Source organism: Prionailurus bengalensis, chromosome A2 (genome assembly GCF_016509475.1).
Source record: "Prionailurus bengalensis isolate Pbe53 chromosome A2, Fcat_Pben_1.1_paternal_pri, whole genome shotgun sequence".
NCBI classification, from domain to species: Eukaryota; Metazoa; Chordata; class Mammalia; order Carnivora; family Felidae; genus Prionailurus; species Prionailurus bengalensis.
The window spans coordinates 101,150,690-101,167,078 of NC_057348.1; the positions used below are offsets into that span (position 1 = coordinate 101,150,690).

General features: G+C 43.9%; 1 protein-coding gene across 11 annotated transcripts in view; it reads right to left on the reverse strand.

Moving 5' to 3' along the window:
* ICA1 (islet cell autoantigen 1) overlaps positions 1 to 16,389 on the reverse strand; it is a 155,645-nt gene that overhangs the window by 3,408 nt on the left and 135,848 nt on the right. For 9 of the 11 annotated variants that reach the window (XM_043588958.1, XM_043588960.1, XM_043588957.1 and 6 more), the window contains exon 13: positions 8,954 to 9,223. The exons of 1 other annotated variant lie outside the window; for it this stretch is intronic. In XM_043588958.1, the coding sequence (XP_043444893.1) occupies positions 8,954 to 9,223 (270 nt within the window). Of the gene's footprint in view, positions 1 to 698; positions 6,426 to 8,953; positions 9,224 to 16,389 lie in introns of those variants that run through there. One more of the 11 variants, XM_043588965.1, reaches the window with a different exon arrangement.

Consider the following 16,389-nt stretch of genomic DNA (forward strand, 5'->3'; position numbering starts at 1 on the left):
GGTATGTTTAAGTCCTGTCTTCTTAGTGAGAGAAGAAACTCCTTCTTCAATGTGCTCCAAAATACCTAATGCAGCATAGGAAGGTGTTTGTGGACTAAGTCCATTCTTGATTCTCACCATGAAACACAGACCATCAGATGATGTATCACTGTCGGGTCCATCATTGTTAAAATTGTATCCTTTTACTGGGATGCTCTGCTTACAGTGTTTTCTCTGGAAAAGGTTTTGTCTCCTATAAGGCCCTCATAAGACAACATGTTTGGATGGCACAGTTCAGCTGGGGCAGTGAAACAAATTTCTGGAGCAAAAATGATAGCATTTAATGCTGCTTGTTTCCCCTGCCACTAGTCTAAGATGTGTAATAGGAGATGTCATTAGCAACTCTTACTCTGTTTATTAGTTTGCATTTTTGTGTCACCTCCTAGAGTTGTGAGCCTCTTGGAGATAGGACCATGTATTAATCATCTTTACATCCTGTACTGTGCTGCCTGGCACACAATGGCTGTTGAATTAGGATAAACTATTAGAGAATAGTCTTAAACCATAAGAAGTACACTTATAAAGCATTATTTTAAGATACAGCAAAGCAATGCTTGGCATAGTAGATGCTATAATACTCACTGGCTGAATTATTTCATTTTAGGCAAGTGGCATACAGACTTCTCTGAGAAGACTAACCAATGACAAATGAAACAGGAGGCTTTTGACCTATTTATTGGTTCTAAAACAATGCAAACATATAGAGGGTTTTTAAAAGTATTATTATTCATTGGAAAGGTACTTGAATATGTAGTTAACATAATTCATAAGCCATCAAAAGCACCAGATTTTGAGGGAGCTTTCTAGGATAATGGAAATGTTCTAACACTGGACTATAGTGTTAATTGCACAATATAAATTTACCAGAAATCCTTGAACCATTATTTTACAATGGCTGGTTTTTATGGTATGTAAATTAGTTCAAAAAAAGCAGTTTTAAAAAATGACCAGTATTCAGTGTAATCCAGGTTGTAACACAACCTCCCTAGTTCCTAGATAACTGGCCCATGAGCATTCCTTTTAAACGCAAATCACATAAAACAGTGGCAAATGTGGAAAGTTAAAATCGTGATTCCATAAGTATACCAAATAAAGCTGAAAGAGGTAGAATGTAACTGGGTGACTTTTACCCTTTTCCCCTACAATCCTCTCCCCAACACCAAATGTACTCAAGACCCACCTGTGCTCAGCAGAGCCCACGGACCCTTCCCAGCAGCCCAGCAAGCCTGGCCTTAACCTCTTAGAGTAGTGGTTCTCAAAGTGTGGTGCCCACACCAGCAGCATGGGTATCACCTGTAAGCTGGCTAGAAATGCAAGTTCCCAGGGCCAACCCTGACCCAGTGAATCAGAATCCCTAGGGGTAGAGCCCACGAAACTATTTTAACAACTCCCCAGTGATTCTAAGTGCAAGTTTGGGAAGCACTGTTATAGGCGGTCTCCAAGGAGGCTGCACAAGGGTCACTGTCTCCATCAGGATCAGGTCATCTTGGTTGAGGCCAGAGCCAGACAAAGGGAGAGGCTCTCCTAGGAAACAGAGGGGACTGTCTCAGAACCCTACTTCCTCAGGTCCTGCAGCTTTAAGCTCTTCAGTTCTGTCAAGCTCTCTGAGTTCAAGGAGATCCACACATTCAGAGAGAACCTGAACCGACCCAGAGCAAAGCCAAATCAGAGGTACAGAAGTCAACCCTCCCTGGTCTCTATATGCTATTCGATACAGTGGGAACTCAATGAGATAATTTTTCGCATTTCAAAAATATGCACGAAAGTCATTTTTTTTAAATGGCTGCAGAGAACACTCAAAAAGCGAGGCAGGTTGGAAGCATTGTATTTTTTAGAGTATAAAATGGAACACATTCCTAAAGGAGGCAGAAATAAATCTACATGTCAAAACCGAGCTCCCCTCACTTTATGTAATGGGCATGTTCCCGAAAAGTTATAAATAAATAAAATGTCTGTATATCAAATCATATTTTAAAAGTACCAGAAATATAAATCATTTTTCAAGCCTATTGGATTATAATGGCATATTCCTTTATAAAGACAATACATGTCTGTTAATTGGATTCATTTGTAACTGTGGGTTTTGGAATATTGCTCACCTAAACACTCATGATCATACAGGCAACATCTAGAATCTATGGATTTGGGGGCTTCTCTGGAGCAGAGGAAACGAAGGACGATGAGTCTGATGACATCCCCTCATTGGAGTCTAAGATGATGGGGACAACATACCTCAGAGTTTTCACAAAGACACAGGCTGTCCCTATTCTCTTGTCCCACAGTGTGGAGCAGAAGCAACAGCCAGTCTGCCAAGTCATATTGTTCCCTCAGAACAGCTATTAAGCAGAAGTCTAACGCACTTATGTGCATGAGGGGGAGAAAATAGTATGGCTGGGACACTGGCTAAAACAGAAAGAAAAGAAAATATAAACTCAGTTGCAATGTCACCCTCACTCATATCACTTTGGGAATTATTTAGGGGAGGGGTGCAATGAGGGTAATTATGGATGGAATGCCAAGCCAGATTTCAAATGTCTTGGCTTCTGTCAGGAAAAAAAAAATGCTATTTAAAGAGAACTTCGTGTAGCTAATATTCCTGTAATTGCCATCAACTCTTCTCTAGTTGGTGTTAGCTGGCTGAGGCGTTTTTAACATGAAGGTGTGGCTAGAAAGATGTCTCCCCATCTCAGAGTAATTGTGTCAGGAGAGGGTGGTGAAGGGTGGGGGCCGCAGAGCAAGAGCTGAGAGCTCTGTGAGCAAAATGATTATCCTAGCTCACAGTTCCTTTGATATGTCAACTGTGCTACCCATTTGCAGGAAACACGTATAAAATTTTATTGGAGCAATCCTGCCCCCTTTACTTACATAAGGGAAAATATAAATCAGCCAGAAATAACACTGGCCAGCTAGAGCAGCAAGTGAAGCCAAAATAACACCATCCAGAGGAGCACTTTACCATGAATGTAATTTCACTAGCTGGGAGAGCAGAAGCCCAGGCTGGGTTGATGATCATAGCGTGGGGGGCTCTGGGGTGGGGTTGGCAGGGAAAGGGAAAGTGGGAACACCACAGCCATGGTGGCCAAGCACCACCCAGCCATCCATATTTCCCGTACTGAGCCCCAGTTTCCATCTCTGCAAAGGGTGGGTAAAAATTCCTGCCTCATAGGTGGTTGTTGTTGAATAAGATAGGATCTTGTAGGTGAAACGAGAGAGTAGAGAGGCTAGAGAGCAGGCCATCAATAAATCTAAGCTGAATCTGAATTTTAGTCCAGCTCAGCAAGCACGAGGAACAACCCCTGAGATTAGCTGAGGGTTGTTTTCTTTTAATCTAGTGATTCAATGTCTGCTGCTCTCTCCCTCCCTTCTTGTCATCCCTCCATCCACCCAGTCTTTTTTGAACATGTACTGTATTCCAGGCACTCAGCCATGTTCTGGAAATATGATGGTGAGCAACACAAACATGGGCCCTGCCCATGACAACCAAAAGCAAGAGACAGAAAATTAGACCAATCTTAAAATGACGTGAGAGAATGGGAATGAGTGAGTATACCGGGTGCAAAGGGAATGGAGGCAGAAACATCTAACCTGGACTGCTGGGAGGAAGAGGAAGTCATGGAAGGCTCTGTGTATGAAATGACATTGAAGCTGAGAACCAGAAGGATGAGAACTTAACCAGCGAAAGCAAGCATCATGGGTGTGTAGGTGGGTGACATGCTCTAAGGAGGAGCGAGAATGCGTACCAGAGCCCAGTGGTGGGTAGAGCCAGGCTCACTCAAGTTCGATATGGCTGGAGTCCAGCTTACTGACATAATACATGTTTCTCCAACAAAACAATGTTGTTAAGTCATGCTAAGTAAAGGTGTGGGAAGTGTAGGCAGCAGTGGGACTGGGGTCAGGTCCTAAAGGACCTTGTAAGCCAACCTGAGGAGTTGAGAAATTATATAAATGATGGATATAAAACTCCAACAACTTGGCAAGTCACAAGACCTGTGTGGGAATCCCTGATTTCCTCATATACTAAATGGGGGTGGAATAGATGGTCATCAAGGCCCCTTCCATGGATTAAAGGAGGCACTTAAATTCTGCACATATCCAAGACCTACAGATGCTCCTCAACAAGCTGCTTCTTTGATGGAACAAAAATTCCACTGGCTCATGTTGAAAGTATCCACACTGCATTAAACTCTAACTGCATGCCACAGTCTTCTCCTTCATATCCTTTGAGCCCCAGAAATACGTTATCTGGAACCAGGCTAAGCCAGGAATGGCAAGAGGCGAGCTCAGTTTGAGGAAAGGTGAATTTGAGATAATGCAAAGCTTGGCATTACATTAGCCTTAAATAGAAACCCACCCAGATGGCAATAGCACCTAGGCATGGTATAAAACAAAAGACTATCCAGAAGGAACACAGGGCTGTACATTTGTGAGAATGTGGAACAAAACTCCTAACTTTGGTTTGCAGAATCCTAAATCACAAGATGTCCTGGTGCATTTATTTTGAGCAGATGGTAGTCTTTTCAGTATCAGTGTCTATTTCTAAATTAAATTTGGGATATTGGTGGAGAATGGAGAAGAATGTCAAATGAGGCTTATCAGCCTCACCTCATCTCTACCTTGGGCAACCCCCTCTGGCTAGCTCTCTTTCTACTCACTTTAAGAGGCCTTAGGAAGGCACTATTTTCTCCTCCCTGTATGACACAGGAAATTCCAGCCCCTATTATGCTGGTAACTTCAGAAACTCTTAGAAATCCTACATAAAATTAACTCCTCTTTCAAATGTTCAGCCCAACTTAATCCTAAATGTAAGTTGCTTTGTTTGGCTCTCCCAGAGCTTGAAGTTGAAGTGGGGAGCAGAGGAAAATGCAATTGTTATCTTACTAAATCCCCCTTCCTTTCTGCTCCCCAGAGCACAGGGGAATGGATGAGGAAAGAGGACAAAGAAAGGAGGGAGGGAGGCAGAGGAAGATGGGGAGATAAGGAGGGGAGAAGACAGAAGAGGTGAAGGAGAAGGGAGGAGGGGAGAGTGGGAGGGAAATGCAGCCTGTGGAAGAGCAGAGTTTGCTGCCCCCCAAGCCTGGAGCATTCCCGAAGTTCTCATGACACTCTGACCCTGAGGATGCAGCCCCACTTGGACCTCACAGAGAACCAGGACAGCGGTGGTTGAGACTGAGCAGGAATGCGCTTCAGGGAAGATGTGGGTGGCTGCTAGCACAGGCGAAGATTCTATAGACAATCTCGATTTCAAATATTCTATTCTGGAACATCATCTGATTTTTGTGGTTGACAGGGACCCTGCCTCCCCACATGCACATTCCTCCTTCATGGCAACCACCTGCCCTTGGTCTGTGTGTGTGTCCAGGAAACCCAGGGCCAGGCTAATCATATTATAAGTCCTGCTCCTCTGGAAGCATCCACAGAGAGGCCTGAAGGAACCCACTGAGGAGTCACATTTGCCATCAAAGACTTGGTACAGAGAGGCAGCCAGAAGGGAAAGGTGAAAGGCACAGACTCTGAAGGCAGATGGCTCAGGTTCACTATCTCTCTCTCTCCTATCAGATGTATGATCTCAGGCAAATTACGTAGCTGCTCTGTTCCTCAGTTTCCTGGGCTCTATGATGGAGATGATGATAGTACCTGACTAGGAAGGGTGTGGTGAGGATTAGGTTACGTCAACTCTCTACCACTGCTTCTTTCACTAAGCCAACATGCCAATGGGCCTTTGTACTCCATGTTGTGTTTGACTTTTCAGTTGTTTATTTAATTTGGGTTTTGAGATGATCTGGATAATCAGGGGAAGCAGTTCCAATACGAGGTGTCAGAAGTTTAACAGTTACTTAGATGCTTTTGCAATTCATGTATATAGATGCATTTTCTAGACGATGGACGTAATAAAAAAAAACCTACAGCCAATATTCATCTTTTCCTCTTTTTTAGGGTGAAAGTCCTCATAAAAGCATAGACTGTGGTTGTAACTGGATTACATGATCAATCATCAAAGCAGGGGGGCTGTTCTTTATTTGTACCACATCTGTTTTGAAGGTTCCTTGAATTCAGGCAGCACCAGTGGTGGAATTCTGGGAGTACCTGCTGGGAGTCCATAGGTGTGAGAGAGGCTGAATGAGCTTCCTCTTTCAAACACTTAGGTTCCACTTTTTTTTTTTTTTCTGTCATTTTAAGTTCTGTAGACATTCAATTGATGGCTGTTGGCATGCAAAGGCAACAGGATAACTCAGAGGTTACAAAACAACTCCTTTAACATTGGTCTTCATAGAACACCAGCAGAGAAAAGGAAACTTTTAGCAGCCAGGATGATCCCTTTAAATGGTAAATCAGATCATACCCATTGTTGGTCCAAGATGCTGTGATGGTTCCCAATTTCACTTGGGCTAAAAAAAAAAAGGCCCAGGTTGTTCCAAAGGCTAGGACGCCCTGTGTGGCCTAGCTTCTGCCTCCCTGCCTCACTCAGACCACAGTGCTCTTCCTGCAGACCCTTGGGCATGCCAGGGGTGTCCTCCCTTGGGCAATGGCACATGGGTTCCCTCTGTCTGCATCTCCACATGGCCGATTGTCTCATCTCCTGCAAATCTGCTCAGATCTCATCTTAATAAGAATCCTATTTAGTTCTACAGCCTGACCTACCCTGCTCTCCACCTAACAGTCTCTATCCCCTGGTTCTAGGTTTCCTTTTCCTCATCATACCAATCACTTTCTAACCCACTATGTGATTTTTCTTTATTATGTTTATTGTTCATTACCTCTTCTTCATTAGAATGTTAGTTCCAGGAAGGCAGAAGCCTTGTCTGTTATGTTTTCAGATGAATCCCCAGTGCCTGGCACCCAGAAGGACCCAATCAATCTCTGTTGAATGAGAAACTTGCTAAGAAGCTAGTAGGGTGGCAACATCAAGTTAGATTTTGCTTGCTTGAGAAATAATGGCCTGCCTTGGTAGTAGTACCTCTCTACCAGTATAAGAAGACCTCTTTCCAAAATGAGCTTGCATTTTTCACTGTCAGAACACCTCCCTCCTTTTTTTTTAATTTAATTTTTTGAGAGAAACAGAGACAGTGTGAGTGGGGGAATGGCAGAGAGAGGGAGAAAGACACTCCCAAGCAGGCTCCACGCTGCCAGGGCAGAGTCCAACACGGGGCTCGATCCCACAAAACTGTGAGATCATGACCCGAGACAAAACCAAGAGTCAGACACTCAAATGACTGAGCCACGCAGGTGCCCCAGAACACCTCCCTTCTTAGACCCAAGTGTGCTTTTGTGCTGTTTCCTCGGACTTGGGACAAGGCTAAAGTGCCAAGTCCATGGCCACTGCTCTGGTCGTAGCTCTCAGGCATAGTTCCAGGGCTGTGGCCCCTGAGCTGAGATCTTCTCACTCTGCCTGCTCAGGAAAAAGGCATGGAGCTCTGACTTCTCAGCTGTCATTGGGGGCCACTCACAAGTGAATGACACTCAGCCACCCCAGCTAAGTGAGAGCACTGCCACCACCATTCCTCTGGGCATCAGGGGCCCTAGTGTCTCCACAGCTGGGGGCCCGAATCGGGTTCATCCTGCAGCACAGCTGGAGAGTCTCCAGAAGCCCCAAGATCTGAGAGGTAGATCCTGGCTCTGGGCTTCCAGCTCTCCCACAGCTTGTTGGCACCTCCCCCGCAGGTGGGTGGGGGTGAAACTCAAGTCACTGGTGCTCATCTGGGGCTCCAGCGAAAGAGATGGCGAAACCCAGAGGTGAAACTCAGGGTGTAGTATTTTTGGATTCCATGTATCTCTCCTATCTCTAACTCTGTTACTGAAAAAAAAGAAAAAAAAAATGACATGGCTACAAAATGAGACTCCCAGAAGAAGATAAAAGGAATCATGTATTTCATTTAAAAAAAAAAAAAAAAAAAAGAGGGAACACCTTTTTTTGGTCTTGCCCACCAACTCTTGCTGTGTCCATGATCTCATCTCCAAAGACCTGAGGTTTTTTTTTAATAGCTCATAATTACTTAATCATTCCAGTTCTGCTGTTTGTTCTCAGCTTTAAATGCCAGATAAACACTTATTAAGGAGATAGCCTAAATTCATGGAAAAACCAAAACAACTTGACAACTTCTTAATAGTGATTCCTGTCTTACAATTAAAGCGACTTGAAAGGAGGAAAACGGTGTCGAAATACTAGAAAATAGTCTCCTTCCCAAGGTCTGTTTAGAAACTCAAACTTTAAAATTTCAATTTCAATCTGAATTTAATTTTGCCCTCTAAATCAATGCGCTCCTCATGCTGGCAGTTCTCAACCAGTGTGCTGCCCTGCACCCTGACCAATATTGCCAGCCACAGATGATCAGTGTGGAAACTGTATTTCGTCTGTGGCCAAGGCACATGGGGCTGCTGAGCCCCATGGTTTAGGCAGAACAGGAGCAGCTGAACTGACAGCATCCTCAGCGTTGCAGTGAGCCAGGATGGAAATACAGCAAGAAGCAAGATAAAATTCAATGTGCAAAGAGTTAAGAAGCCCAGCGTGGTGTTACTGGGCACCTAGAAAGACGACATGTCTATAGAAATGTGGAGAACTGGCTAGGCAGAATTGGCCAAAGCCAATAGGGTCACAACCGGGAAGATTCTCTAAGGTATGCCCTGCAAAAATCTAAAATGAGAGCAAGACTGTAAGATTGAGAGCCACCTCTCTAACCTGTCATTAAAAGGAAACATGAACATGACGAGAAAATTATGAAAAGCAAGAAAATTATGAGAAGCAACTTATCTTAAAGCTGGGATAGGACTCTGAGATTTCAACTAAAAAGACACTGGATATAAAATAAAACCCAGAAAACAGGAAAAAAAGACAAAGAAGGTAGAAAGAGGCTTGTGGATTAAAAATAAAGAACGAGCACACAAAAACAAACCCTGTTTCAATCCCCGTGGTACGTACCTTGGAGTGAGGCCTGTAAGTCTTTCATGTTTTGGTCTAAAAGCTGTGAAGGAAGGAATCCTGAGCCTGCCTGGGGTCTGGGGTCTGGCTCTCCGGCGGCCACAGTGGGCACTGGCTCCTTCGGCCGGCCGTCTCCAAACACGGCAGCCCACTCTTTGCTGAACTCACCCTCGTCCAGGGAGGAAGCATTGAAGATCTCACTCAACAGAAGCAGGTCATCTTTGTCAGCACCCTCGGGTTCTAGGGTCCCCGCCACTGGGCCCAGGCAAGCTGATCAAAGTAACAGAGCACAAAACACATCACCACCCAGGGCCCAAGCTTTTGGGAGCAAATACAGGGGGTGGCTGGGATGGAGCACACTGGGTGATGGCTACATTTAAGAAAAAGTTTATCAAACCATAAATGATTCTCATCATAGTCTCTCTTAAATTCCAGAATTCAATTTCTAGTCCCACTGTCACTCATACCCTTTCCTCCAAAGCAAGTCCAGTTTCTGGGCATCAGTAGGATTTCCATTAAAAACTCTAGGGTTTTGTTCTTTTCTTAATATAAAAGCAAATTTACCACCAAAACATTTCTCAGACAGGAAACAAAGCCAGGATTCAAGGCATGTGGGAGGTTTTCATTCCTTGTTTGTATAGCTTCCCAAATCTTTTCACACAACAAGCCCTAAAGCCACAGCCACCACACCCTGCAGGAGTCTGCCCTGTCATCCACAATGGGGAGAGGACACTTGCCACGCCTTGGGCAGGAACAGAGGATGTCAGGAAGTCCAACAATGACCAAGGAAGGCCTCTTGCTTCCTTTCTCCTTTGCTGCAACTAAATGCAACCCACCTCGAGGCTTTGCCAGAGCAGAGGAAAGGTGGGTCTGGTTTGCCTGAGGGCAGCAGTGAAAGAATGACAGGAAAACGGCAAATTATGGAACCACCTAGAGAAGTCCAGAGACACAGTCCCTGGAGGGTTGGAATGAGAACCAGACCAGAGGGTAAGCCCCAAGGCCATTCTTTACTTGCTGTGTGATTACAGCAAGACCCTTAGCTCTTTTGGGTCTCTTGTTTTTTTCACCTGTAAAATGATAATATTAATAATGCCCACCTCAAAGCATTATCAGGAAGATGAAAGGAAATACACCTTTAAATCTCATTGCTTGTCCACAAGGGAGACTTTAAAGAAGAGATTCATTCTCATAATATGAACACTGACAAAACACTTAACAGGGAATACAAATAGAACGGGGGCATCACTAGCCAGAAATCCTAAAGACCTTTCACTGGGTTTTCTACATATTTTGAACACCAAAGACTGATGGTCTTACTAACTGTGGCTTTGCTGTGGTACCTAGTTGCCACATGGGAACTGGAAACGTAAGTCACGAAGAGAAGGAATAATCGTGATTTGTATTTTCTGAGCTATACTGCAATTCTGATACTGTCATATTAAGTGAGATTAACAGGTTTTCCTCAAATATATGAGACAATTAGCAAGTGAAGGCTTTTAAAAAAAATACATAAAGCTTATCTGTCAGCTTAACTGGATCTACTTTCAACCACACTTTATATAAAGGTGTTCTGACTGAGAGGACTTCTGATGTGCTAAGCAGACTGGCTATAAATCCAGGAAGGGAGGAGTCCAGTCACTCTCTTATCACTGTGGTTTAAAAATAGTAGCAAAATATGGCTTTAATTGGACAACTGTCTAAGTATTCTTATTGTTTGTGTTACCACAGAAATTTGCACAGGACGTAGCTTGTAGGTGGGTGGTGAGAAGACAAGGGAAATGGCATTTTAGTAAATAGGCTTGCGAGACAGTTCTTTAGAAGGAGGGTGGGCAGCCAGGACCCACCTTGACCTGTGCATGGTGGAAAGGCAGGTGGGTAGGGTAGGACAGCCCATATTTGTGAATGCAGGCAGAAAGCATGGCTGTGTCCATTAACATACACCTCGCTAGGCATCCTCCCTCCTTTCGGCTCTCAATCTCGCTTGATGTCAACTCTTTTTACATATATTAACTTCACAAATCTCCATACATTCTACTTTCATTTGGGACTGGAATATCCAAACCTTTTCTCCTGGTTTACTTTCTGGCCTGACTGAAACCAGCTGATTGTGGAACCAAATCTGTTTTACTAGAACCAATTCAAATCAAAGAGTAGACTCTAGAGGAAGGGATGACTTTAGATAAGCACTGCAAGTTATGCGTATTCTTCCTGAAGTCACTTTACAGCCCTCTGCTATGTCAAACCCTGACTACTCTTTGATTTGAAGTAACATCATCAATTTATTTGAATTGACATTTGATTTGACATCATCAAGATGTCAACCCAGGGAAGATCATGACTAACATTAGCAACAATAAATAATAAATGTTAAGCCTTCCAAAAAATAACCAGAAACTGGGGAAGCTTCATCTTTAACTATTTAGGTTGTGTGTGACAGTTTTGAGTGGACTTCTGTGGGTTTTGTTAACTTGGCATCCCTTCCCTCTTCCTCTTCAGTTTTCCCTTTCTGGAAACACCTTCTCCACCAGATCCTGGTGAATACTACATAAAGTGCTTCACCACCCCTCATCTAGACCGGCCAGAGTCCTTCATTTCTCAGGCCATGGAGACTGGCTCAGGGATGAGCACATGCCAGAGGCTTCGCTGAGTTTGGTGTATGGAAGGGGGAAGGAGGAGGGTGTCTTTCTCAGACTCCAGGTTCTAAAGATACAGTTTTGAGGCTCCCAGGAATGAGAGAGCCGGACATAGAACAACACAGTATCAAGAGTTGAAAATAGAATATTGACAACACTGTCTAAGCTCTGCATCCAGCCTCATTTGAGGCCAGTCCATGTCCTCAGTTACATGGACCAATACCCAATATGTTCTTTTCTTTTTAATTTTAAAGTTAAACTACTTACAGAAGGGCTTCTATTACTTCCAACCAAAAGATTCCTCACCAATATTGTATCCTGTCAAATTCAACTTCACTGACAATAATGAGAAAAGGACCCATGGCAAGGATGATATTGTCTAGAGCTATTTCTTAGCAGAAATTTACTTGGAGATCTACCACTGAATTTGGGCTATTAGTGTCCTGGTTATTTAACAGTTAAAGTGGGCTGCACAATGGACATTTCTCTAAGAGAACTTATTACTTCACTAAAAGCAATGAAACTGGCACTGACTTGAACCAGAAAACAGGGAAACCCAATTACTGCCCTGATAATTAAGATGCTTGAAATTACTATACATAACTCATAAGAAAAACTTAATTACAAGTAGAAAAGGACAGGCTTAGGTCTGTAACCAGACAAGTCAAGACTTGAAAAATAACACTAGCTCTTAAGAATCAAGCTATCATTTTCCTTGGAAATAATTCAGCTCAACTGTGAGAAAATGGGGACACACACAGAGAGATGACAAGCGCTTTGAGAGAAACCCTGGTAAGGGCTGTACAGGCAGAGTCAGGGCTTCCACCCAGGTAGCTGAGCAAGTATCATGCCTGGGTCATGGCACCCATCCTGCTTTTGTCTTCAAGGGTGAACCAAAGTTCTGGAGCTCTCAAGTGCCAACCTCCAGATACAGATACCATTCCAAGTCCCCGTCATGCTCTTGTAGGCTCCCGAGTCTCCATGTTCACTCTCACATCCAATAACCCAACCCCAGATGTTACTATAAAAATAGAAGCCAATAGACACAATGAACTGTAGTTCTCACCTCTAGGCCTTCAGCTCTATAATCCTTTATGAATTCCCCTTTTTTTTTTTTTTAAACGTTTATTTTTGAGAGAGAGAGAGAGAAAGAGAGAGAGGCAGAGAGAAAGAGAGAGACACAGAATCCCAAGCAGGCTCTTGGCTCTGAGCTGTCAGCACAGAGCCTGACATGGGGCTCAAACTCATGAATGGTGAAATCATGACCTGAGCTGAAGTGAACGCTTAACTGACTGAGCCACCCAGACGCCCCTCCCTCTTCCTTTTTTTTTTTTTTTTAACGTTTATTTATTTTTGGGACAGAGAGAGACAGAGCATGAACGGGGGAGGGGCAGAGAGAGAGGGAGACACAGAATCGGAAACAGGCTCCAGGCTCTGAGCCATCAGCCCAGAGCCCGACGCGGGGCTCGAACTCACGGACCGCGAGATTGTGACCTGGCTGAAGTCGGACGCTTAACCGACTGCACCACCCAGGCACCCCTCCCTCTTCCTTTTTAACATCAGCCCTAGGTACACTCTCCCCTCCTGCTGGGAGCCTGCTCTGCCCTCACTGGGATTCAGCTCCAGCATCTCTATTCTTTCTCTCTCCAAGGCTTCCTCTCCTAACCTCAGAAGACGTGTGCACATCCCAGCAACAGCCAATCTCGCGACTGCTGTCTCCTTGGGCACCCCGTCCCATCCCCAATGTTGCTGCTCTGGTTTCTTCTCCCTTCTACCGCCACACACTGTACTTTGTCACTGCTCTTATTTCCGCTACCTGTAGTCAAGTTCCTGCCCCTGCTCCAAACAGCAGTGGCCCTCCTGAAGGTTACCAGTGAGATCTTCATGGCCGATTCAAATCCGTTTCTCTGGCCTCACCCTCTGTGGGACTTTGTCCTGTTGTACAAGCTGGAAATGCTGTCATCTCCTGGGTCTCCATGAAGTGGCTCTCTCAGATGTCCTCCTATCTCCTCAACAATACTATCCCTGCTGCCTCTTCCTATTCTGGTTGCCCTACAGTTTCTTCCTGAGCCATATCTGCCTTCCCTACATTATCTACAGAACATCTTATCTATTCTCATGGTTTCAATCTCACCTGGGAAGACTTTCAAATCTCCATCTACAATTCCAAGTTTTCTTGAACTCTGATGACAAACTCCTGACTCAAGGGTCCCTTGGGGTTTACTACTGGCAAGCCTGCTGAACTCCATAAAAGGCACCCTCCTCGCTGTATACCTTTGTTCAGTGCAGCTGTGAGAGTTTCATTTTCTTATTTTAAAACCTTCAATGGCTCCCTCTGACTCCCGAAGAAAGGAACACTCTTTACAGTGGTATTCAGGACCTCTGCAGTCCAGCTCTAAGGCAGCCCTTCTGGCAACTCATGAGGCCTTCAGAGAAACCTATGCTTTGGCAAAACTCCCTCACATTTGCCATTCCTCAAACATGCTTTCCTGCCTTCCTGTCTGGAAACCTGTTTTCTCCCAGTGAGATGCCTAGAGAGAAGAATCATACTGAACTTAAAGGAACCTTGGAGATTATCCCCATTTAACTCACTTTACAGATGAGGAAAAAGATACCCAGGTCAGATGACCTGCTCAAGGTCATATAATTTATTAGTTACAGATTATCTGTGTGGGGACCCCTGGCTCACAGATCAAGATGTTTTCTCAGTGCAGCACACCACTTTTCCCTCAGAGCCTGTTAATGATGTCATATATAAATGAATATTCAAGCTTTTGTCAAGTGTTGAGGGTTTCTAAGGTCAGATGGCTCCACCAGCAGCCAGGCAAAGCTCTTGGCTGTAAGCAGTATGGCAGAATGGCAGACCCACGCAGCATGTTTGCCTTGTACTGGCCAGGGGTTCAAAAATAAAATTCCTAGGCCCCTGGGAAAATATTCCCTAGGAAAACTGATTCTGAGCCAATGAGCTCTAGCTGATTCTGACCTAGCAAGTTTTCAGAGTGAAAACTGACATACAGAGGAAGCTCTCTTAAGTTCAGATGGAGGGTGGGTGACAGAAAGTAGATGTGGGACACTGGTGACAGCCCACTCAGGTTATATTTTTGAAATCATACTGAGTTTCATGACCTCAGCATGAATTAGGAACCCAGGAGATGGAAATGGAGCTACATAGACCAAAAATGAGAGCACAGCAAAACAAAGAGATAAATGTCACAACAGTTACCTTCATCTGTGTGTGAAACAGGAAGACTCTGCTTCTCTGTTTTTCTCCCTGGTCCCCACTCTCAGCATTATGACTAATGTAAAGGCCGCACATTTGCAATACATATGAAAAACCCCAGCAACCAACACAATCCTCACATCACCTGACAGAGAGTAAGGCGGGGGGAAGTGGGGTGGGAAACCACCGTACAAAAAGTCTAACGAGAAAAGTATTCGTCCTTATAAAAGGCTCCGGTAACAAATTGTACTTGTTTGGAATCCAAGAATACTACTTCTAAAAACTCCCTTGCGGTGAAAAAAGACACAGCTAATAATAATAATAACAGATGGGGAAAAATCCATCTCTACCCACTCTCTGGAATACACACACACCCCAAACAAAAACAAAAACAAAAACCCCAATCGTGCTAGACCCTGAGTAAGCACTCAAAAAAAGACTTCTTGATGATCCCCAGTCCTGGTCCTCCATTTTAACATTAGATCTTAACAAGCAAGTAATCTTACTGAAAAACTTGACACCCGGGGCAGGAGGAAATGTATACAGAACACTATTGACTACAGGGTGATCAAGTAAGAACAGGAGAGTGTTTGGTTTTAAAAATGCACCATTATTTTATGAAAGGACCAATGTCAGCTGTTCATCCTAGGATGCTGAGGGAGACAGGGAGAAGAAAAAGTTTATGAAAAAAGATAACAAGCTTAGTCTTTGCCACACTGCGTATGAGGAAGCAATCAGGTTCCTAGTCAGCTCTATACAGAGAACAAAAGAGATAGTCCTGAACATCTGGGGAGAAACCAGGCATGGGGCCATAAGCCTGTATTATTGTTACAGGCCAAAGGTCTGCACCCGGACTAAAGGGAGCTACTGAATAAGCTTCTTTGTCGTTCTGATGGTTGGCCAGAATTTAGAGTCACAAGTCTGAAAGTAGTAACCAAGGAAATGGCAGAAGACAAACGTTTTAGTTGCAATGTGTACAATTATAATTTTTTAAAATTTCAGTTAGTCTTGTCCTAGAGAAGGATCTTTTGGATAAATCCAAGTAATGAGATTTAGGTGGGCTAAATTCATCTAGCTATATAGCTAGCTTTATAGCTTCACTTCCTGTTCAGTTATCTGATAGTTCTTTTTCTCAGCCAACTTTGAGGAATACAAACACTCCTGCATGTTACAACTAACTCATGAATTGAGGCTGGGATTGTCACATGTGCTCACAAGGTGATTTCAGAGCCACTTTAAAGTTATTGCAAAATGTCACTCAGTTTTTTTTTCACTTAAAAATTTGTATAAACTGGCCAAGTATTGGTTTGCTATTTACATTATCTATTTAGTTGGAGAAAACACATTTCATTACGACACTGAATCGGAGTGATTTTTGGGGGCAACGGCTCCTGGAGAACTGTCTCCTTGTTGTTGTCATAAGTGATCTGCTTTTTGATAACACTGTACCATGGCGTGGCCATTACTTGTCTAACAGAATTACCACTGGGAGTGAACTGGCCCCCAAGCAGCAGGGCGCTAGAGCTTATAGCCCCCAAGTCCTATAAAGGCAGCCATCCCTGGATTAAGCTCTTTTTATTTCT